The sequence below is a fragment of the Pleurotus ostreatus genome (assembly GCF_014466165.1).
Source record: "Pleurotus ostreatus strain PC9 chromosome Unknown scaffold_5, whole genome shotgun sequence".
Classification (NCBI taxonomy): Eukaryota; Fungi; Basidiomycota; class Agaricomycetes; order Agaricales; family Pleurotaceae; genus Pleurotus; species Pleurotus ostreatus.
This window is the reverse complement of record NW_023503160.1, coordinates 2,387,930-2,408,825: the sequence shown is the minus strand read 5'-3', so window position 1 is coordinate 2,408,825 and position 20,896 is coordinate 2,387,930. Positions and strand designations below refer to the sequence as shown.

Genomic DNA, 20,896 nt, shown 5'->3' with positions numbered 1-20,896 from the left:
TGCGTGACACCCGCGGTGCAATCAGGCCTCAGGGCTCCAGCAAGTGAGAGAAAGGGTCCTTGAACACATCCCCACAGCCTGCCACAGACACACCACAAACTGGTTATCACCCGCTGGTGACCAGTGACTGTCCTTATATATGTATGTGTATGCGCTTCTATGTGCTTCCGCCGGACCCCATCTACCGTTGTCACCTCGCCGCCAATTCACAATTCACAATTCGTAATCCAAGCGACGTCCGACGTCCGTTATTCCGTACTCGTTTGGTTTTTGTTTAGGTCCCCCTAACAGTGCACTATAAGCGATGGCATCGCAGCTCCCGCTGGATATAGCTGGGATTCTCTCAGTGTGGATGGAGGTGTGTCTTCACCTATTAGAATGGTTGAATGCTCATCTATGGGACCCGAAGTGTTTGCTTTTCGGTAGAATTCCAACGACAGGTCTAGAGGAGACGACACTGATACAACCTGCGGACAGGAATATATGCTAGCCTTTTCATCCAGACCGTTTTCCTTATGTGGAAGCAGCGGTTAATTCGGACAGGTCCATCTAAAGTACGTCCGTCCCCTAGGTGCATTCTAGGTTATCAACGAGCGCTATGTTCCGTCCTGCAGATATTTTTCTGGGGTACATTATTAATGTTCTTAATTGCGGCAACGCACGTTGGTATGTCCTAACCTCGGCTTATCTTCATCTGACTGAAGTTACTCACGAACGTCTGCGTGTACTAGCTTTGAACTTCTACCGGCTGCTTAGAGGATATGTGTGGCTGAGGGAAGAAGTCGGGCCAGAGAACTATTTCCTGGACCTAGGACGGTGGGACAATGTCGCACACAACGCCCTGAACGCCATTATGACATGGGTCGCTGATTGTTTGATTGTACGTGCCAGTAAACGGTCAACCTATGCCTCTATACTAATACCGACCTTTCGCCAATGCTGCCAGATATATCGCTGCTTCATCGTCTGGAACCACAATTACTACATTATCATCGTGCCTTCTCTCCTGCTCATAATGAGTATCAGTGCGTCTGCTGTCCCAACTCATCCTGGCGCAACAACTAACCCGGCTGCACTAATTTCCAGTCGCCAATGGAATCGCTCTCAAAGAGTTCACCGACGTCCCCCTCGGCACGATCTTCGGAGCAACACTAGTGCACTGGATGAACACCATCTACGCCCTCGCCTTCGTGCAAAATGTCATGACCACCGGCCTCATTGCCTGGCGCATCTGGCGGCAGGAGAAAGAGTCGGTTAATGTGGGGATACACTCGGCTGACTCGAGGTCAAGCCTCCTACCGATCGTCCGCATCATCATCGAGAGCGCCATGATATATGTCGTAGAGCTGCTTGTCTTGATCATCCTCTACGCGTTGAAGCATAACGCGCAGTTCGTAGTACAAGAAGCCGTCGTGCCCACTGTTGGTAAGTGTCCAAATAGTGACGTTCTTTTACAAAGTACTGAACGGTAGTTTTTTTTCGTAGGCATTGTCTTTACGTTGATGACGATACGCATTTCCAAACGCAGCTACAAAGTCCACTGTGCCACCGTGACGGAGGATCAGAGTCGCCCCATCCAGTGGCGAGCTAGGAGTGTCGGGCCAATGGTCACTACGGAGTATACCACAACAGCGGACGACATTGATATGAAGCCCATCCGACCCTTCCAGATCCAGGATGACGAAGATTCCAAGTACGAAGAAACATATGACAAAACTCGCGGTCGAGCTGTAGTATAATATGAAGATGTATAGCACAAACATTCAATATTAATTCATGAAACGGAAATGGGGATCCCAGCTTCAGCATAACGTTTCGTTTCCTCATCTGTTGGCAAACAAGTGTTCATAATTCGAAGTACGATGTTACAGCATCAATTATGCATACGCTACTCTATGGATGAAACTCATCAAGACCCCACTATGCTCCAAATCTAGCTAGCCTCTTCCTACGAATCTCCTCTGGGTCCAATACAGGTGTCGGAGGCGCTGCTATCGAGGTACTCGCCTCTGACACTACAGACTCTGAATCGTCCGCATCAGGTGTAGCGTCGAGATAAGTATCGTCTGTTTGAATCCGTGGAGGATCTGTCGTCGTATGTCGAGGTGGGGTATATCTCACCTCCGGTGGCGTCCAATCGGCGGGTACGTGCTCCAGGGAGGCTTTGAGGGCTGCTTGCAGCTCAGCATCTTCGTCGTCATATACCCTTGCATCAAATCCAGAAGTGGAAGGATAGGGATTATCAGAAGCGGTTGCCTCCCCTTCATGATTGTCGCTTGTACCATGCCCTTGTTCCCTAGCCAAAGCTTCGCTTTCCTCTATCGCTTTTCGTAACATTTCATCTTCGTCATTGTCGTCGTCCCGGGGTGGCGGGCCTTCCGGACCAAAGCCCCGTTCCGCCCACATCTCTCTTTGAGCAAATTCTTGTTGCTCACGCATTCGCTGCAACCTCACTCTGTTACGTTCCATACTTGCTGCGACGGGGTCCAAGTCCGCGTCGCCTGTTGGGTGAGGAGGGTGCACGGGAGCACCGAATATCGGTGGTTCAGGGAAACGACCGCCAGTTTGAGGCGTCATCGCACCTGACCCCGGGGCAGACGGTGGGCCAGAAGAAGGGAGCGGCACCGTCGCGCGCGCCAGGTGTGGGGGTTCCATGGGTGTGTCACGTCCGCTGGGCGACATCATGGATGCTTGCAAGGCGGCTTGCAATTCAAAATCTTCGTCCTCAAACCCTTCCATACTGTCGTCTTCCAAATTACCGGTATTTCGAGATGTAGATGCTGTTGTGGTGGGGCGTGTAGTATAAGATCGGGAGGCTTGATAATTCGGCGCTTCGGATGGTTCTGGCAATGTCGCAGCGATCTGATCGGCGTCCGTTCGTGCCAAAGCAAGAGGCGCGGATGGGTCTGCTTGCGTGACCACGAAAACAGAATAACCTTGCGAAGTAAATGTCAGTGAAAGCCGGCCATGCGTATTTGGGTAGAAATACCGTCTGCTTCAGCTTGCTGAAGGAGCATGCCGAGATACAACTTGCCTACCCATTCAGGTGCGGGCAGAAACGAGTTGAGATTGAACCAATGTCCTTCCCCAGTGTCGAGATCGATCTTGGCCTCAGCTGGACCGAAGCGGCGAAGCGTAAACCAGTGTTGTTGCAAGTTCAGAATGAAGCCCAATTGGGTACTGGGGGCGGTTAGACAAAGACAAAGCACCAGTTGAGAATAGCATACTGAGGTCGGTCTTGATACGCCCTCATTTCCGCTGATCGCCATCGCACCAGGCTAATCGAGTTAGAAATACGGCGATTTGTCAAATGAGAGATGTATTCACTTGAGCCCCCACACAGATAACGCATTCTCCAAAACTTGGACAGAGAAGAACCCTGAAATTCGTAGATGCCTCAGTCTCAAGTCACCTCAAAGGAGCCAATGCATTAGACCACGGATGAAAGGGCCATCAAAATTTATCCCGTTCGTCAATGGCACAAGACCAAGGGAGATATTTCATACTACAATGCGTTCCATGGATAAAAAATTATTATATGCGTACCGGTGTCATCCATATTAGTGCTTGTTCCTCTGGTGCTATCATCGTCCTGATGTCTATAGCTCTCCTCGAGGTTGTCAAGGTTGCGCGCGATGTCTGACAGATCTGGGGCAGAGAACTAGGAGCCGAGCTCAGCATCCAGCAGTCATCTCACCGTGGGCGAACGCACATAGTTCCCTTCTGTGATCATTATTCAAGATGCATTAATGGCGGCGATAATCTCGAGGCAACAAACGCACGAAGTAGCGAGTTCAGTGCATGCTGGGCACAGAGCATCGACCCCGACTGCTGTTTCTCGTGGTATATAATCGAAGAAAGCGCTTCCAGGCCAGCCATGATGGTTGTGGATGATGGTGGTAGAAAGCCAAGAAGGGACGCCCGTAACAGGTGCAGCCAATTTCGTACGCGTCGCCGCGACCACGTGGCAACGCCGCCCAATTTGGACGCTTACACGCTCAGCCTCCGTCATTCCAGTTGCTTTACCCTCTACCACCATCTCTCCTCGTCCCCCATGGCTGTTCGCTGGTCACCGGCAGCTCTTCTCTTCGCCCTAATTCATCTATACACGGCGCTGCTAGCCCTGGCGGCAGACGAACCGTTTGACTGCCATCCCACCGTCGGTCCCGCGAAGTATGATCTGACTTCGTTGAAAGGAGAACATACCATGTCTCGGACGCGAGAGACGCCTCCGTCGTCTATGGAGGACATCGTTACATTTGATCTTTGCGCTGAGATACAGAAGAAAGATGGCGTTCCGGATGTTGACCAGGTGCGCCGTCTGCTGTACACCCGCAGTCATACGGATGCTCAGTTCACTTCAGTGTCCAAGCGGTACCCAGTTCTGCCTGACACAGGTAAACAAGAAGGCAGACGCTGGTGATGACCGCGTAGTTGCTGTCATACCTATCGCGCAGATTTCGACGCTAAGCCCTGACATTACTGACATTACCTGTAAGTGCTCCTGCTTATCGCTCCACCGATGACTGTGCTAAGATGCGGCTTCATTAGCACCTTCGAAAGGGTTATCAATAACACTACATGGGTCGGAGTATCCTCATCCGACAAATACCACCCCTACAGCACAATCCATGCATCTCACCCTACTTTGCGACCCCGATCATACCGGGGACCCGAAGTTCATATCCTATGACGGAACACGGCTCGAGATTGAGTGGAGTTCCTCGGCTGGGTGCCCATTCAGTGATGACAAGCACGAAGATAACAAGGGTGGTGACGGAGATAGTGAACCCGACAAGGGTACCGAAGAAAGCGTAGGAAGTGGCATCGGGTGGTTCTTCCTTGTGTAAGTTGTGCGTTTTCCTCGAGGAAGTTGCTTACATTACTTCACCTTGATAGGTTATTGCTGGCCTTCGTGGCATATTTCGGTGTCGGTGCATACTATAACTACTCAACCTACGGCGCGCGCGGTGCAGATTTAATTCCGTAAGTCGTATACCATCTGCTGTGGCCCATACACAAGAACTCAGTGTATATTCTCAGCCATCGAGACTTTTGGCGAGAAGTTCCCTACATGCTCAGCGATGTCGCCTCGCATTTGTGCTCCAGTGTTCGTCCAAGGCGGACGGGTGGTAGAGGAGGCTATATTGCTGTATAGGTCGTCGTTGCTCTATATGCTTTTGTGTCTTCATACCCTACAGCCCACATATTTACTTTGGAATTTGCGTGGACGCCATGTGACTATTGCTTAGGCTTTTAGCGCTGGTTACGAGATCTTGCTCCTGGACGGCCACCCGGTCCACCATTGCCATCACGATTCTCGCAACCTTCCTCCTTATTCCGTCCCAAAAATAAGCTCATCATTACACTTTTGCCTCGAGGAACAAATTCGAAGCCAGAAGTTCCTACCGCATCAAGACACGCGTTTGGGTGGTCTGTGCACCGTATCCAGTTTTGATTGCTCGAGAAGTATCTATTGCGTGACTCATCGTCTACTACTGCCCGTGCTACACAATGGCTAAGGTCAGAAAGTGGTATGTAGTCGCTGTCGGCAAAGAAGTAGGAGTTTTCGATAACTGGTAAGTTGGAGCGCTGCCGTTCCATTTACGAACGCAGAGCGCAGCTCATTCAGCTTGGGAGAACGTCTGACTCACCTTTTTTAGGCTCACGACTGCGCCCCTCGTGAACGGGGTTGAGGGCGCCGTTTGGGAAGGATTTACTTGCAGAGAGGAAGCTGTTCGCCTGTTCAATGAGCAGAGGGCGAAAGGCAATGTACGCGTTGTGTACACTGGTGCTGCGCACGCCACTAGGACGCAAAGGATCTCACGCACATCCTCCGAGCCCGTCGTCACCAATAGCTCGGTGCCCAACAAGGCAGGATGTAGCCAATCCAGCCATGGTATTAACTCTGTTTACCAATGGGACCGGAGCATACAGACATCAACTCCCCCTCAATCGCCGGTTCACTCTGACCAGCGAGTCAACAACTCAACAAGGCCTCTTCCACAGCCAGGAAGTAACACTGGTAATGTCAACATGTATCGGCAAGGTCGCAACGATCGAGAGGCGGTGAGGCCTTCTCGCAACCGTGTACACTCCGAGGTCGGGACTCGCGAGAATGTCGCCTTCCCCAGGGATCGTGCAAACATGACCCCCAGAAGTGTACAGAGTCGTCGTACGGTGCCGATCACTAGCAATGACCTACAAGAGGAAGACAGGCACAGCATGTTGCTGCGGCGAGACTCAGATCCAGCCGTCTGCGCAACCCCTCCAGTAAAGCCAGTCCACTATGATGGACTTGCTCCACCCGTTCGGCGTGAACGCAGCAGCTCTTCTGAGTCGTCTGGCTCCGCCTTCTCTGTTGTAACATGCCCCGAGTCGCCGATCCCTTCCTCCGACATATCGTTGGTGGGCCCGCTGAGCTCAGACGACACCGGGCCTGTCTATCCTGCGTTCAAGATGCCGGTTCGCCGCAATCCGCCTGCTGTGCGACAGGCCGACTATACGGATAACTACGCAGATACCGATCTTTTAGCGGAAGAATTTGATAAGGTCGACATCTACAGGGAGGATCGTCGCCTACCTCTTCTCATATCGTCTCCTAGGCCCTCTCCGGCCGCTAGAAACCGCCCTACACTTCAGCAAGAACTGCTCAGCCCGTTGAGGAGCTCACCTCATCTTCGATCGCCTGAGAGTCTATACGGCGCTCAGTCTGCCACCCGTGAACAAGGGCCTCCGATGCCCACTGCTTCGCCTCGAGCGTACAGCAATGTCAGGACGTCTGCTTCCCAGACCGCCGTCGCGACACCCAGACGGAATAGGGACGCCCGCCATGTTGTCGTCGTGCCCGATAGTGATGACGAAGAAGACCGGGGGCGAGCCGGAGAGCGTAGGCGATCTTCGTTGTCGTCGGAGAAGCGGGCGCTCATTACCCGTCGATGGGAGCAGTTGGCCCAGCATTCTCTCCATGTTCAAAGCGAGAGTCACAGCTCTGCTTTTGACCCTCGCTCGCCCATGGCACGGGGTACCAGCGTGCCTATCGATGCAGTGTAAGTTACTTTACATGCTACCTGCTGATCTCCCCGTTTATATGCTTCCCAGTAATGACATATTCTCCCGGCCGTCTCCTCGTGCCACATATCCTACCGGGGCTACCACCCTCGTACGATAAATGAACTTCCAGGCAATCTGATTGCTGATTATCACTATCTGCTCAAGACCTCGACCACTCTACATATGTTTCCGTTCGTAGCTGCTTTCTTTTCTGTATATGTCGTGTATTTGTTTGTAGTCTACCTAAACTAATGGTATCCTGTTCCCACGATCATTGAACCACAGAACTACGACCATGGTCCTTGCTCAGCACCATCTTGCATCAAGTCCGAAACATGGATTCTCTAGATTCGTTCACCTTACCTGGCCCTAGTTCCTCGCGAAGGCTGATGTCCGAGTCCCCTCTATTACCTTCGCGTTACTCTGAGTCGGATACAGGCCCAGGCGGCGCAGACCTGTCCATCTCCGAACTGTCCCTTTCAGATCGCGACGAGATAAGCAACCGTCCATTCAGTCTTCTAGCGCGTCCCGATCCCGTTCCTTCTACACCACCGACAAAGGAACGCGAATTTGGAGATAACAGTGGGGACGATGAGGATCCACTTGACCCTGACGAGGAAGGCGATGAAACAATTGACCAAGACAAGATCAAGAGGATTGCATCGAGAACACGAGAAGAGAAGCTACGGAGCGATGTATTCATATTGCGCAAACTGAATGCTGCATTTGCCGCGTTCAACGAAGGTCTAGAAGATGCAGGATCGGCGAACGAAGTACGTATTGATTATGGCTGCATCGTTGGTTGTGGAAGGACTGAATGGTTTGAAGCGGATAGCTACTCAGCTAGAACAGACGGATGCTCTGCTGAATCAATATGCCCACGTACTATCAAAGTCGGAGGATATTTCGCGCCTAATTTTTGATGAAGAGTGGCAGGGTGCGGAAGAGGTGAGGTCGTCTTATCTGCGTTTCTAGCGTCGGCATTGAATGGTGACCTACGATCGATCCGCAGGATGAAACGGTCCTCGAACAAGAGCGTATAGCCGCAGAAGAAAAGGCGCGTCTCGAAGCACAAGAGAGGGCTCTAGCGCGGAAGCGCGAACAAGAGCGGCTCGAACGCGAGGAGCAGGAGAGATTGGCGCAAGAAGAGAAGGAGCGAATAGACCGCGAACGTTCGCAAAGGCATTCTTCACGTGGGGGCGTAACGGGGGTTAGAGGCACCCGAGCATCGATGCGGGGGGTACGGGGCAGCACAAGAGCTAGCGGTGAGACTTTAATTCAGTTATTTGCTTCCAAGCACGCTTCTGAGCGGTATTGTTGTTTGACTTCAGTCGTGGCCCCTGGTGGCGTAGCGGGAACGAGCACTAGAAGTCGTCCGCCGAGTTCCCAATCGGCTGCTGGTGGCGGTCCTACGAAGCGATCGGCGACTGGAACAGGCATCCCTACGCGGGGTGTGGTCCGCAGGGGGTACAATCCTAATTAAACTTGCCTGCCTCGAACATAACGTGGTCCTGGGCACTGGGTTAGTGGAGGCAGGCAATGGCCTAGCGACTCGTTGCGAACCAAAATTATCTGCACACGCAACGAACATGCGGCCGGACACAGCATGGACGGTCATTGCGTTAACAAGAGACCCCTCCTGCGTTGCGCAGCGGTGATGAAACGTGAAGGGGTCACAACATCGGAGAGTCAAGTTCGTACTGCTTGGTTGGAGTGTGGCAAAGGGTCATTTATGTGCATGGTACACCACAGAAGAGTACAGGTACAGAAGGATGATAATGGTACAGGTCCGTGAAGCCGTAAGATGCACAAAGTACAAACGTGTCCGTGAAAGGTCCGCAAAAAGTCCTAATAGAAGACAGTCCTTTAATCTCATCAACTAGGTGCGCCGACATATCGGCATGTCGTGACTATTACGGAGAAGGATATGCTATGTGGTTGGGGGCCTTTCATCGATGGTCATGATTGTATGTGAGGCATGACTGTTTCAAGGCTTGATGGTGAACTCTGGGCTCCAGTTGCCTGAATCGCCGAAGACTAGGTCATAGGAGGCGTTAGAGCGTGAACACGAGGGCAGATGACCACGAGAATACTCACGGACGACCCGAATATCAGTGCCAGTCACATCCGGAACGGTGACCTCGAAGCGGCCTAGCAGAATGTCAAAGCCAGTCGCAAGGGGAATGTCTGCGTCCAAATAATCAGCAACTTCTTGGATATTTCAAGGACACAGTAAGCTTACCCTGGAAGAAGTGGGTCGTATTCCTGAGGTAGATGGCACCACGGCTGTTGGTGATGTTCACTGGTGGGTTGGACACGTCCCTAAAGAAACAGTGGTGTGAGATGGTGCGTCGGGGGCATTTATTTCAATGCGTACCAGGTAACGTTGTGTCGCTGTCCGACATGCCAGACAGTGCCGGCTTTGGGGTAGAGGATGGGGGGAACGTAGACGTCTCGAGGTAGTATGGGTGCGGCCGAAGCCAGGGAGGAGACGAGGGCGACGATGGCCACATAGGAGATCGTGAGGAGGTTCGTGAAGTACATGGTCGTTAGAGTTGTTGGTTGGTGGAGTTAGTGAAGCTCGAAAGCTGCTGGTCAGAAAGCAGAGGAAGGGCTGGCTTATATATGTTTAGGTGGAAGTGACGTCGGACCCACTGCGGGTCGAGCCTATGCGTTCCGAAGGCGATACTATTGGATCTGGCTGTTCCCATGCGAGCATTGGAGCCAGTTCAGAGCCAGATCTGTCCAAGAGGCTCTGAACGGTACAAGCGGGATTCGCAGGCACTGCACATGCGCACGGCAAAATCATACCGTAAATCCTAAAAAAATCGCAAAAGATGAGTGGCCTCGAGGATGTCCCGTGGCCACCCGTGACTGGAGGCCCTTCGAGTATTTTCGAACATCCGCGTCGCATTCCCCGGACGGAGGATCGAAACCGCTGGATGACTGAGCGGCAGAGTCGCAGGCTTGATTGTTCACCCACAGACTCGGAGGTCTCTGTGATCGTGAAACAGGGGAGGCTGGCTCTTGTACATACCTGCCCCCCCTACCCCCCACACCCGGTATATACACCCAAGGGCAATCGATGGACGAGTTCACAATAGTTGGTAGGTGTATGTGTTGCCAGGGACTCCACCCTCAAAGGCCTTAGGCTCAAACCTCTTTCGGAAAGGTGTCACTTGGGCACAATAACTAATACCGCTCAGAAGACAAAAGAATCGGAACACGCTGCTCGATGCTATGAACGCCTACGTGCAGGGCCCTCCGACATTGGGCGTGTATATAGCTCTCCAATGTTTTTGGTAATAATCCATAACATTCTTGAAATCTCAACATGCCACCATCTCATCTACGACTTTCGACGTTGACGACGCTTACGACAAGAGGCCGCGAGCCATGTCCATCTTATCATTCGCACATGATGGAGGGTGTGATCATCGAGGACGGGCAAACCGTGGACCAGGATGCGCCGCCTAATTACCGACCTCCAAGCACCCTTCCTCCGTCCTTCACAGAGGTCAGATCGCCGCCCCCTATTGGCGAAGCAAGCAGGCAGGGCTCGGTGCACCAATTTCCGCAAGAAAGCTCGGCCGGCGAGAAATCTCTCGCCCTCACCTTGTGGAGTAGCGCCAGCTCCAAGAAGCACACCCCCTTGTTCTTCGAGGGGGACGACATCGAAGGCTCGGTATCCTTAAAGTTGGCGAAGGCAGAGTATGTTCAGGCAATCAAAATAGCGGTAGGTTCTCTCTTCACGTCGCTCGAGGGCGCGAGGCTTACATCCTGCACATTCAGGTCAGAGGCAAGCTCATTTCGGGCTCGACGGCCTCAGCACCCCCGATGCTCACCTTTCTCGACTTCTCGCACACTGTCTGGGATCGCGATATGCCTCACCCACAAAGTCTAACCCCCACGCACCCACAATTTGATGGAAAACTCTCTCCGGGCGAATACACATGGCCGTTCTCATTCATCTTCCCCTCAGGGGTCACCCTCGCTGGCTGTCACGCATCGCACCTTCCGCACACCTTTCTCGAGAGAGATTTGAACGGCAATGTTCAATATGAACTGGTTCTCCGCCTCGTTCGGGGCAAATTTAAACCTGATAAGAAGTTCGTCTTGGTGATTCGCTGCGAACATCGCCCTCACAGTTGTTCTGCTAGGATACGTACTATGGTCGCACACATTCCAAGAATCGTCGCGATGCCTCCCCTACCACTTCGCCAGCGAGCTTATCTCCAGAACACGGTACTCTTCGGGCCTGATGACGACGCTGAAGGCTGGTTGACACTTTCACCCACAATGGTCTATGGCAAAGTGTTCAACAATCGACCCGCTGAGGTCAAATGCGTCGTAAGCCATGCTCCTTGCTACTTTTTTCACCAACTCTAACTTAATAACTCTCAAAAGCTTTCCATCTCACAACCAGTACGTCTGTTCCACCTCACAAGCATGTAATTGCCTCACCTCTTGGCCATAGCTGTCGTACGCTCGTGGCACTGTCATACCTTGTTACCTCAAGATCATGAGCTTGGATTCGCAAACTCTCGATCTGTTGACATCCTCGTCCATCGATGTGCGCTTACGTAGGAGCGTGAATTTTTACTTCGGCGTATCGAAGGGGAACAAGAAATTGACACCCACGCAAACCCAAACCGACGACATTGAAGCGGCTGTTTGGCGACCGCTCCCACCAATGCGGGCTTCCTCCAGCGTGCAATCGATGCGGCAGTTCGAAGGCGAGATACACTTGCCGAAGGACTTACAACCTACATCCGATTTCTCGTTGCTTACTATTGAGGTGAGCTTGCCGGTTATTACATCGGCGTTTTCTTACGATACGCGCAGTACTCCGTTGTGCTCCTCCCTTTCGCCGTCACAGGCTTCTCGGCACGAAATAGCGAGCCGTCGCTGGCCCAGCCGGTGGATATCGTCACGGAGTGCGCGCCTGGCCCTCGGCATATCCAATACCTACCCCGCGCAGCAAGAAACTCTCGCCTGAAAAGCCCGACTCAGCGAGGAACATCGGATGAGGTGGATTTGATGACCAATATAGGATCGTTCAACGGCTTGCTCATGGGATAGGTGTCGTAAACGTACTCCGCCTTCTGTCGCACCTGATCATGACATTCGTGTGATCATGGGTACTTTATTTATTCATCGGGATACTGGGTATCCATCGGCTTTCATATAACTTATTATCGTTATGTTACTACCTTCATGTTAAATTATTACCTTCGGACAACTTTCGTATCGCCAATTACAGTCATCTAGGTGCCTACGAAGCAGACATCTGCAGCTTGGAGGATGAACGGTGCGTCTAGATACTCCCTAAACAGACACCTAGGCCCTTTGAAAAGTAAACTATACCATGGAAAGAGTACCCGGGAGGCTACCTCCGGCGGAGTGTCTCAGAGCAAAGCAGGAACCTCCTCAGCACGCAGCTTAGGGTAGATTGGAGGTTAAGGAAGGAAAGGTGAAATAAGGGAGAGAGAATGTACATAATTTGACGGTAACACACCAAATCCATATCCGACCGAGCTACCAATATACCAATGGCGACATAGCTGTGAAATAATTCTTTCCAAAGGCGTTCTTCCAGACTGCACATGGCTCGGAGAAGAACAACAGGAAGCAAAGCTCCTGACTCCTAGGTCGACCCCTCCCGCAGCAAGACAATTGTTGAACCTGGGGTTCAAGCAAGGTAGCTCTTGCCACGATGCAACTGTAATTCAATCAGTAAAACCAGACTGTAGTTGCGCCTACGCTCCAGTTTATCTACATAGAATTAGCAGAAGTCAATAATGGTCGAGACGCACCAAGCCAGGAGTGATAGGGGGTGATATACATTCACGTTGTACAGACTCCAAAATGGGCGTCTAATTTTTGTAAATCGCAAATGTTAACCAGCAAGCGGAAACGACAATCGCAGGACGAATCCGACGAGGAGTCCATAGCAGGGCCGTCGCGACTCTCGGACGATGAAGATGAGATAGATATATCTTCTGCCCTCGTCTCGGGGGGACGGCCTCCAAACGCAGAGTTGGAGGCAAATAGCGACGACGACAATGAGGACGCCCTCAACGAGCTAATTGCGAGTTCTATCGCGAAACGGAATATCAAGAGCGGGACAGAACTCTTAAAGAAGGTCAAGGGGAAGGGCAAGATGATCAAGGGTGAAGTGGGAGGTGGCAGCTTTCAGAGCATGGGTAGGCCTGTTCACCGTGACATCTATGACTACAAAAGATTTACGTGCATTTAGGTCTACACCCATCGCTATTGCGGTCGTTGACATTGCAGGGATTTCGCATACCTACTCCGATCCAACGGCTGGCTATCCCTTTACTCCTGGCGAATCCCCCGCGCGATCTAGTTGGCATGGCTCGAACGGGCTCTGGTAAATCGCTAGCTTACATGATTCCTCTTGCTCAGAGACTAGGGGGGCGCCATTCTACTGCTTTTGGTGCCAGGGCTTTAATCATGCTGCCTACTCGCGAGTTGGCCTTACAGGTGCTAAAAGTGGGGAAAGAGCTGACGAGAGGATGGCAAGGAGGAGGTCAGAGCGATCATGCTGGAGATAGCAGGGACAATGAGGACGGGAAGAAGGGTCAGAGTCTGCGCTGGGGTATGATTGTTGGTGGAGAAGGACTGGACGAACAATTCGAGATGATGACAAGTAATCCCGACGTGTACGTTAATCTATTCAATGAAGATCGAATTTACATTGAATATATTGGTATGTTTACAAGGATCATTGCTACACCCGGACGATTGCTACATCTTTTGGTTGAGATGAACCTTGACCTCAAGTCGATACAATATGTGGTTTTCGATGAGGCGGACCGACTGTTCGAGATGGGCTTCGAGACGGCACTAACGGAAATCATCCAGCGTCTGCCTACCACGAGACAAACCCTCCTGTTCTCCGCCACGCTTCCAAAATCACTAGTCGAGTTTGCGAAGGCTGGATTGCAGGATCCGAAGCTTGTGCGACTCGATGCGGAGAGCAAGATCAGCTCCGATCTCAAAATGGCGTTTTTCTCGGTGAAGCAAGCTGAGAAGGATGCGTGTCTGCTATCCCTGCTTCGAGACGTGATCAAAGTACCATTGGGGAAGCCGGAAGCAGAGGGAAAAGGCGAGGATAATGCCCCGGATCGCAAAAAGAAAAAGTTTCACCACATGGAGCGCGTTACGGCTCCGCACCAGACACTCGTGTTTGCTGCTACTAAGCATCATGTCGAGTACCTCCAGAATCTACTCTCTACTGCAGGATACGCCGTCTCCCACATCTATGGTTCGTTGGATCAAGCTGCTCGAACGCACCAAATGGACCTGTTCCGCCGAGGGATGACCAGTATTCTGGTGGTCACTGATGTAGCTGCTCGTGGTATTGATATTCCGGTGCTAGAAAATGTGGTCAACTTTGACTTTCCCCAGGGTGCCCGAGTCTTTGTTCATCGCGTCGGGCGAACGGCGCGTGCGGGCAGGCAAGGCTGGGCTTGGTCCTTCGTAACCAACACAGAGCTGCCTTACCTCTTGGACCTACAGCTATTCTTGGGAAGACCTCTGAAGAGTGATACGACCGAGGACGGGGATCATGTTTATACAGAAAATCTCATTTTAGGGACTTTCCCCCGGGAACAGATTGACGAAGACGTGGAATACGCTCGGTCGTTGGAAGACGTGAATCACTCTTTGCCTTCTTTACGAGAAGTGATGAAGCGTGGACACGCGATGTACGAGCGCAGTAAGGGAAAGGCGAGTCCCGCCAGTTACAAGCGCGCTAAGGAAATGACGAAGAGTCGGAAGTGGATGCTCGCTGGTTCGGAGAGTGGCATTCACCCTGTTCTTCTTCGCGGCTCCGATGCGGCAGAGAAGCGTAAAGCAGAGGAGGCCCGGCAGGCTCTCCTCCGCACCGTCAACTCCTTCCAACCTTCGGAAACCGTCTTCGAAATTGGCACGAAAGGCAATGCAGCGACCGCTGCCTTGATGAAAGACCGCCGGAAGGCTCTGAGCAAGTCACGATCGAGAATCGTTCCAGCATTATCCTCCGCTGCTGTTGACGAAGATGTGGAAGCAGGTGCTACCCCTCGAGGGGAAATGGAAATGGCTAATGAGGAGGATATCATGGTAGGCCGGCGTTCTCGATAGTTGTTTGTCATTAACTGACTTTCGCTTGAAGTCGGCTTTCAAGTCAGAGCCTACAAGTTATCGCGACTCAGAATTTTACATGTCCCACTACCAAAAGGATGCATTAACAGAAAAAGGGTGAGTACCGAGTCTACCACGGCACTTATCCCATATTGATGAGTTTACTGCACTAGGTACTCTCTGACGGACGGTGCATCTTTTGTCGAGCAGGCCCGCGGCGCTACGTTCGACCTAGCTGGCGACGAGGGCGCCGCTGACAAGAAACGGCGGCAGCTCACTTGGGACAAGAAGAAGAAAAAGTTCATCCAAGGCGGCGGCGTTGGCGCTGATAACGTCAAGCTCGTCAAAACGGAAAGTGGCACCAAACTCCCAGCCACTTATCGTAGCGGGAGATTCGACGAATGGAAAGCCAAGACTCGAACTGATCTGCCGAGGACGGGAGAGGCTGAGAACGATACAACAAGTCGTTGGGAACACGGACGAGGCGGCAAGCGTTTCAAACACAATAAAACTGTCGAGGCCAAACCGCTTGACAAGCTGAGCAAGGACTACGACCGCAAAGTACGCCAGATAAAGAAAAAGCAAGCCGCTGGTGGCGAAGATACTCAGACAAGTTCTCGCCCAACCGGGAGAAAGGTGGCCCCTAGTCGTATAAAAGGCAAATCTGTATCGAGGGTTAAAAACGAGCTCAAGACAGTCGACCAGATACGCAAGCATAGAAAAGTGGCTGACAACAGGAAGGCCAAAAATTCCCGCCCGAGTAAAAAAGGTAGACGATGATCCAAACCGTTATTATCACTTCGTTATTGTGTATTACCCTCATGTCACGATGCATCTGAATACTCCCATTTCGCACCGTCGCCTGGCACTACTTGGGCCTCCACGTTCTCTAGAAGATCGACTCCTACGCTGCGCAGTGCATTGACGCACCATTCAGGGTACCCGGCTTTGCCAAAGTATGTCTTGAAAAAGGTACGAAGGTAGTCGGGGAAATTTCCAGCCATGATAGCATCTCTGGCTCGGCCCATGAGCTGCGCCTGGAATACAATATTGTGCTGGGTAAGGGCTATAAGAAAAACGGGTCAGCGAGATGACTGGGTAACGTTCTAAACACCCACCATGCGCTGCCGCCGTTTCCAATGTGACGATATGATGTAACATCGCACGCGAAGTTCCACTAGTACATGTCGGACAGGGACAGTTCTCGTCAATAGGTCCCAGGTCCTTGTTATGTTTTTGTAGTTCTGTTCGGGGACTGATGAATGAAGCGGGTTGACAGTGGCAGATGAGCGACGTACTGAGATTCAACGGGCCATTGAATGTCAGAGCAACACCAAATCGAGCAGTTCTGGTAGGGAATACACAATCCGCCTATGTTTATGGTTAGACGGGCCACAGTGACGCAAAAGGTAAGGAGTTCACCATGTCAACACCAAGAGCGACACAAACCAGGAGGTCTACGGGTCTTCTATAAATATCCCCCGGTTGGACGGCGCAGCGTACCTTCAGCGAACCCAATACCCATCGAGTACCTTGGACCTGAAGGGATAATCAATAACAGTCTCCAATCGCGTTCTTAAGGCTGGCTCACGTTCTTCTGGTAATTTATCGGCGCATTGCTTGATACTAGGTGTCAAGGTGAATATCGCCACATAAAGCAAGGAATCCCTCCTTACACTCGCCAAAAGACATCTACGTGGGGTTTAGTGATAATGCGTGTTTCAACGCCAGGCACTTGCCTTTTTCTTCGCCGCCACTAAGCCCACCGATCGCGTATCCAGCCACCCCCTCCTTCCTTTTGATCATTTCCTCGAGACATCGGTCTCTGAGGATTGGATCGAGACCCCCTTGCACGATAGCGAATAGATTCTGAGTTCCCTCTTTGCCGGCACGCCTGTGCTGGGCTATACAGCGATCAAGCCAGCGTACCGACCGCTCCATAGCTTCTCCAACGCGTGGACCGACGGTTAAACTCGAAACTAAAGTCTGTTAGCTTCAAATATATCATCTTGATGCCTAAGATCTTACCAACGTCATCAAGTTGCATGATTATATCTGCCCCGATAGAATGTTGGATGGATATGCTTTCTTCGGGCTGATCTAGGATCATGAGGGTACGCATACGTGAAATGGCTCGCTAGACTCACGGTTAACATTGTAGGTTCCCCCGTGAAAGGACTCTCAAATAAAGCGCCTTCCTCCGTTATCGTCGTAAACTTACTCAGTGAAACCAATTGGAATCCCCCGCTGTCCTGATGCGGGCATGACCGAGCGTACACGACTACAGAGCGTTTATACGCACCGTCAAAAGATTTTTAGTCCACCCTTGGAATTTATGTGCGCCTCCTGCTTTGTCTAGGACCTTGATGCCTGGGCGAAGGTTTAGGTGGTAGGTATTATTGAGCATAAGTGTAATTCCCAGTGATTCGACCTGCTGGGCTGTAAGGCCCTTGATGGCTGCCTGAGTCGCCACTGGCATGAACGTAGGCAGCATCGTTTCTCCATCTGCACATCATCAGCATCGACTATGAGTTTACTGACGCCTGTGACTCACGGGGTAGTTTCATCCTCGCGACCCGAGCCTTTGTAGTCGGGCATTTCGCTAGAATCTCAAATTCCATGGCTTTCGTCACGCCAAAAATGCGGCGAAGAGGGGAGAACGTCACGCGAGCTGCCACCGTGGTCCGTTACGGGTAAGGTGAAGATGATCGAAGTTGAGGCCGAACCTCCGGTGTATGTCCCTGCTTGATCCAAAGGATATTGCCCCCCGATGGCTCATATGTTGTGGCACGTCGCACATCCTCCAGGCTCCTAATGCCCGATGTTCTCTACACTCATTATAGGCGCACTCGCGCTCTCGTTCTTGGACCCAACCCATGCCTTTTATCTTCCAGGTGCTGCTCCTCGTAGCTACAAACTCGGGGAGGATGTCAAGCTATTCGTCAACGCATTGACACCTATGCTGCTCGGGACCGACAATGCAAAGCTGGTGCGTTTACCGCGTGCCCGACCGTCGCATAATCTGTTTTCCTAAAGTAATTTGGAACTAGAAATCATTGATAAATTGTGAGCGAACCGTGATTGGCGATGTCGACGGTATCATGACAGTCTACTCTGAATGCAGACGACTATTACCACCCTCAATTCCACTTCTGCCAACCCCCAGAAGGGCCTCAAAAGCAGCCAGAATCGCTAGGATCTATCCTGTTTGGCGACCGCATATTCAATTCACCTTATAACGTGCGCCCATAGCTAACTATATAACATGTGCATCAAATTCATCTATCGTAGGTGTCCATGCTTGAACACAACGCAGAATGCCAGACATTGTGCACCGTCAACGACGTGCCGCCAGAAGACTCCAAGTTTATCAACGACCGCATCCGGGAAGATTATGCGTTGAACTGGCTAGTCGACGGACTTCCCGCAGCTGAGATGAAGATTGACGTCAGAACGGGAGACATGTTCTTCGACATGGGTTTCAATCTAGGCAACAACGAAGGAGAATTGAAGGATACACCTGCGCTAAATAACCACTACGATATCGTCCTCAGGTAGGTATCATGAGTCCCGTTTGTACAGTCACATACTCATGCTTCCTCGACAGGTACCACAGGCCCACGCCTGATACATATCGCGTCGTAGGAGTCCTTGTTTGGCCCATGAGGTAGGTGCATGAATGGTTTGATTGATCAGCCGTTTCATGGTTGTGGATAGTATCGGTGGTCCTCAAGATGGACCTGCCACATGTGAGTTCGAGGGAGCAACTCCCCTCATCCTGAGCGAAACCATGCCTCAGACCATTCGTTATTCGTATCGGGTGACTTGGAACGTACGTTTCTAACCTTACTCGCCAACACGCCACTTACATTTACCCCGATATAGGAATCAGATACCCCATGGGTACGCTTCTGTTAGCTCCTCCAGGAATTCGCAGCTCACACTGGTTGTAGGCGACTCGCTGGGACAATTACCTTCACATATTTGACCCACGAATTCACTGGTTCAGCTTGGTCAACTCGCTGGTTATTGTAGTTTTCCTTTGTGCAATGGTTTCCATGATCCTCTATCGCAGCGTTTCCAGAGACGTACGCATGGATTCAATGTCTAAGCTTCTCGTATGTTCTGATGATCTCTCAAAACAGATTTCGCGGTACAATGCCATCGACGCTAGCGTGAGCGGTGCTTTTGTTATCCCTTGACGATCCGTACTAAATATATCTCAGGAAGATGTCCAGGAAGATTGGGGGTGGAAGCTTGTCCACGGGGAGGTGTTCCGTACCCCGAACAACCCACTCATCCTGTCCATCATGGTAGGGAACGGTGCGCAAATTTGCTCGATGGTCGTTGTTACTTTAGGTATATCTTCTGAGCGTAATCATATCCTGCAATGGAACTTAATATTTCGCAGTCTTCGCCCTCTTGGGATTCCTTTCGCCTTCAAATCGAGGATCGCTCGCGACTGTCATGATGATTTGCTGGTCCTTCTTTGGATGGTAAGCCGCCCTCAACGATCCCCAGGCACACGCTAACTATTTCTCTTATTGTACTTAGCATTGGCGGATATTTCTCGAGCCGAGTCTATGCCTCAATGGGTGGCACTGATCGGAGAAAGAACGCTTTCCTAACCGCTACCTTGCTACCTACGTGAGTGATTAGCTATAGTGAAGACTTCTAGAGTGAAACTTACTGTTCTCGCAGCGTTGTTTTCATCGTAGTTTTCATGCTGAACTTTTTCCTGATATCGGCTGGTTCTTCCGGTGCTGTTCCCTTTGGTAAGTAAAGTGGATTTTCGAAAGTGTATGTGATCGCTCATTTCGTACAGGTACGATGCTCCTCATCGTGTTGCTCTGGTTTGGTATCTCCGCCCCGCTGTCTGCGATCGGTGCCTACTTTGGGACAAAACACGGTGTACGCCCTTGATAACCGCGCACTTGGAAGATGTAGTAATTAACGAAACTTTATACAGGCCATCCGCAATCCCGTACGCGTTAACCCCATACCGCGACAAATCCCCCCGACACCCAAATACCTCAAACCATGGGTGCGCACCCTCCTCACTGAAATCTGACGTGGACGCTGATATTCGGTGTAAGGCTGCTGCAATCCTCAGTGGCATTCTTCCCTTCGGTAAGTCTACTATCCTCTTCGTTTCCTTACGGTACTAATGGGTGTCTTCCTATAGGGGCTGCCTTTGTAGAGCTCTACTTTGTTCTGTCCAGCCTTTTCGCCTCTAGGGCGTACTACGCGTTTGGGTTTTTGGCTCTAACTGCAGGCATCGTCGCTCTCACTTCGGCGACCGTCACGATCCTTTTTACATACTTTCTCCTCTGTGCTGAAGAATACCGGTATGCATTGCTACCAATTTCGTATCCTCAGTACGCTTGGCTGACCTTTGATTCGTAGATGGCATTGGCGTGCCTTCCTCACAGGAGGGGGCAGCGCTTTCTGGCTGCTAGCATATGGTCTGTTCTATTGGGCTTCTAGACTTTCGCTCGATTCCTTCTCGAGTGTCGTGCTATATCTTGGTTACCTTTTCCTTCTCGTCCTATTGGACTTCCTCGTCACTGGTACGTGCTGTACTTCCTCAGATGCTTGCACTCTTATTGACATTGTATTCCAGGTGCGATAGGATTCCTAGCATCATATTGGGCGGTCAGAAAACTGTATAGTGCCATCCGTATAGACTAAGCAG

General features: G+C 51.4%; 9 protein-coding genes across 9 annotated transcripts; 6 read left to right on the top strand and 3 right to left on the bottom strand.

Annotated features, from left to right (window-relative positions):
• Positions 1–1,015: 1,015 nt before the first annotated feature.
• Positions 1,016–1,739, top strand: PC9H_007899 (uncharacterized protein; the record flags this gene model as incomplete). The annotated part of the gene is made up of 3 exons (XM_036777422.1): positions 1,016–1,025; positions 1,087–1,425; positions 1,486–1,739. The coding sequence occupies 3 exons, from the start codon at positions 1,016–1,018 to the stop codon at positions 1,737–1,739; spliced, it is 603 nt and encodes a 200-aa protein (XP_036631042.1).
• A 181-nt stretch (positions 1,740–1,920) lies between these two features.
• On the bottom strand, positions 1,921–3,879 carry PC9H_007898 (uncharacterized protein; the record flags this gene model as incomplete). Its single annotated transcript, XM_036777421.1, has 7 exons — positions 1,921–2,936; positions 2,990–3,180; positions 3,228–3,278; positions 3,328–3,379; positions 3,547–3,661; positions 3,713–3,723; positions 3,783–3,879. The coding sequence occupies 7 exons, from the start codon at positions 3,877–3,879 to the stop codon at positions 1,921–1,923; spliced, it is 1,533 nt and encodes a 510-aa protein (XP_036631041.1).
• Positions 3,880–4,054: 175 nt separating this feature from the next.
• Positions 4,055–5,158, top strand: PC9H_007897 (uncharacterized protein; the record flags this gene model as incomplete). The annotated part of the gene is made up of 5 exons (XM_036777420.1): positions 4,055–4,312; positions 4,365–4,494; positions 4,552–4,846; positions 4,900–4,986; positions 5,044–5,158. The coding sequence occupies 5 exons, from the start codon at positions 4,055–4,057 to the stop codon at positions 5,156–5,158; spliced, it is 885 nt and encodes a 294-aa protein (XP_036631040.1).
• Positions 5,159–5,514: 356 nt separating this feature from the next.
• PC9H_007896 (uncharacterized protein) lies at positions 5,515–8,536 on the top strand (the record flags this gene model as incomplete). The annotated part of the gene is made up of 8 exons (XM_036777419.1): positions 5,515–5,579; positions 5,664–7,049; positions 7,102–7,162; positions 7,219–7,283; positions 7,364–7,826; positions 7,882–8,001; positions 8,066–8,318; positions 8,385–8,536. The coding sequence occupies 8 exons, from the start codon at positions 5,515–5,517 to the stop codon at positions 8,534–8,536; spliced, it is 2,565 nt and encodes an 854-aa protein (XP_036631039.1).
• A 504-nt stretch (positions 8,537–9,040) lies between these two features.
• PC9H_007895 (uncharacterized protein) lies at positions 9,041–9,597 on the bottom strand (the record flags this gene model as incomplete). The annotated part of the gene is made up of 4 exons (XM_036777418.1): positions 9,041–9,090; positions 9,151–9,240; positions 9,296–9,375; positions 9,431–9,597. The coding sequence occupies 4 exons, from the start codon at positions 9,595–9,597 to the stop codon at positions 9,041–9,043; spliced, it is 387 nt and encodes a 128-aa protein (XP_036631038.1).
• Positions 9,598–10,387: 790 nt separating this feature from the next.
• Positions 10,388–12,135, top strand: PC9H_007894 (uncharacterized protein; the record flags this gene model as incomplete). Its single annotated transcript, XM_036777417.1, has 6 exons — positions 10,388–10,789; positions 10,846–11,162; positions 11,214–11,403; positions 11,461–11,478; positions 11,531–11,851; positions 11,899–12,135. 6 exons carry the CDS (start codon positions 10,388–10,390, stop codon positions 12,133–12,135), a joined length of 1,485 nt encoding a protein of 494 aa, XP_036631037.1.
• Positions 12,136–12,949: 814 nt separating this feature from the next.
• On the top strand, positions 12,950–15,981 carry DBP10 (ATP-dependent RNA helicase dbp10; the record flags this gene model as incomplete). Its single annotated transcript, XM_036777416.1, has 5 exons — positions 12,950–13,259; positions 13,313–13,739; positions 13,800–15,180; positions 15,233–15,318; positions 15,375–15,981. 5 exons carry the CDS (start codon positions 12,950–12,952, stop codon positions 15,979–15,981), a joined length of 2,811 nt encoding a protein of 936 aa, XP_036631036.1.
• Positions 15,982–16,025: 44 nt separating this feature from the next.
• PC9H_007892 (uncharacterized protein) lies at positions 16,026–17,822 on the bottom strand (the record flags this gene model as incomplete). The annotated part of the gene is made up of 12 exons (XM_036777415.1): positions 16,026–16,267; positions 16,320–16,445; positions 16,500–16,572; positions 16,624–16,658; positions 16,705–16,740; positions 16,793–16,827; positions 16,878–16,893; positions 16,941–17,180; positions 17,230–17,296; positions 17,349–17,453; positions 17,504–17,706; positions 17,756–17,822. The coding sequence occupies 12 exons, from the start codon at positions 17,820–17,822 to the stop codon at positions 16,026–16,028; spliced, it is 1,245 nt and encodes a 414-aa protein (XP_036631035.1).
• A 200-nt stretch (positions 17,823–18,022) lies between these two features.
• On the top strand, positions 18,023–20,892 carry PC9H_007891 (uncharacterized protein; the record flags this gene model as incomplete). The annotated part of the gene is made up of 18 exons (XM_036777414.1): positions 18,023–18,190; positions 18,310–18,441; positions 18,493–18,755; positions 18,809–18,868; positions 18,919–19,033; positions 19,087–19,104; positions 19,155–19,289; positions 19,347–19,376; positions 19,428–19,560; positions 19,613–19,697; positions 19,756–19,848; positions 19,903–19,976; positions 20,027–20,112; positions 20,171–20,245; positions 20,298–20,331; positions 20,387–20,549; positions 20,608–20,771; positions 20,825–20,892. 18 exons carry the CDS (start codon positions 18,023–18,025, stop codon positions 20,890–20,892), a joined length of 1,896 nt encoding a protein of 631 aa, XP_036631034.1.
• Between the last annotated feature and the right edge of the window lie 4 nt (positions 20,893–20,896).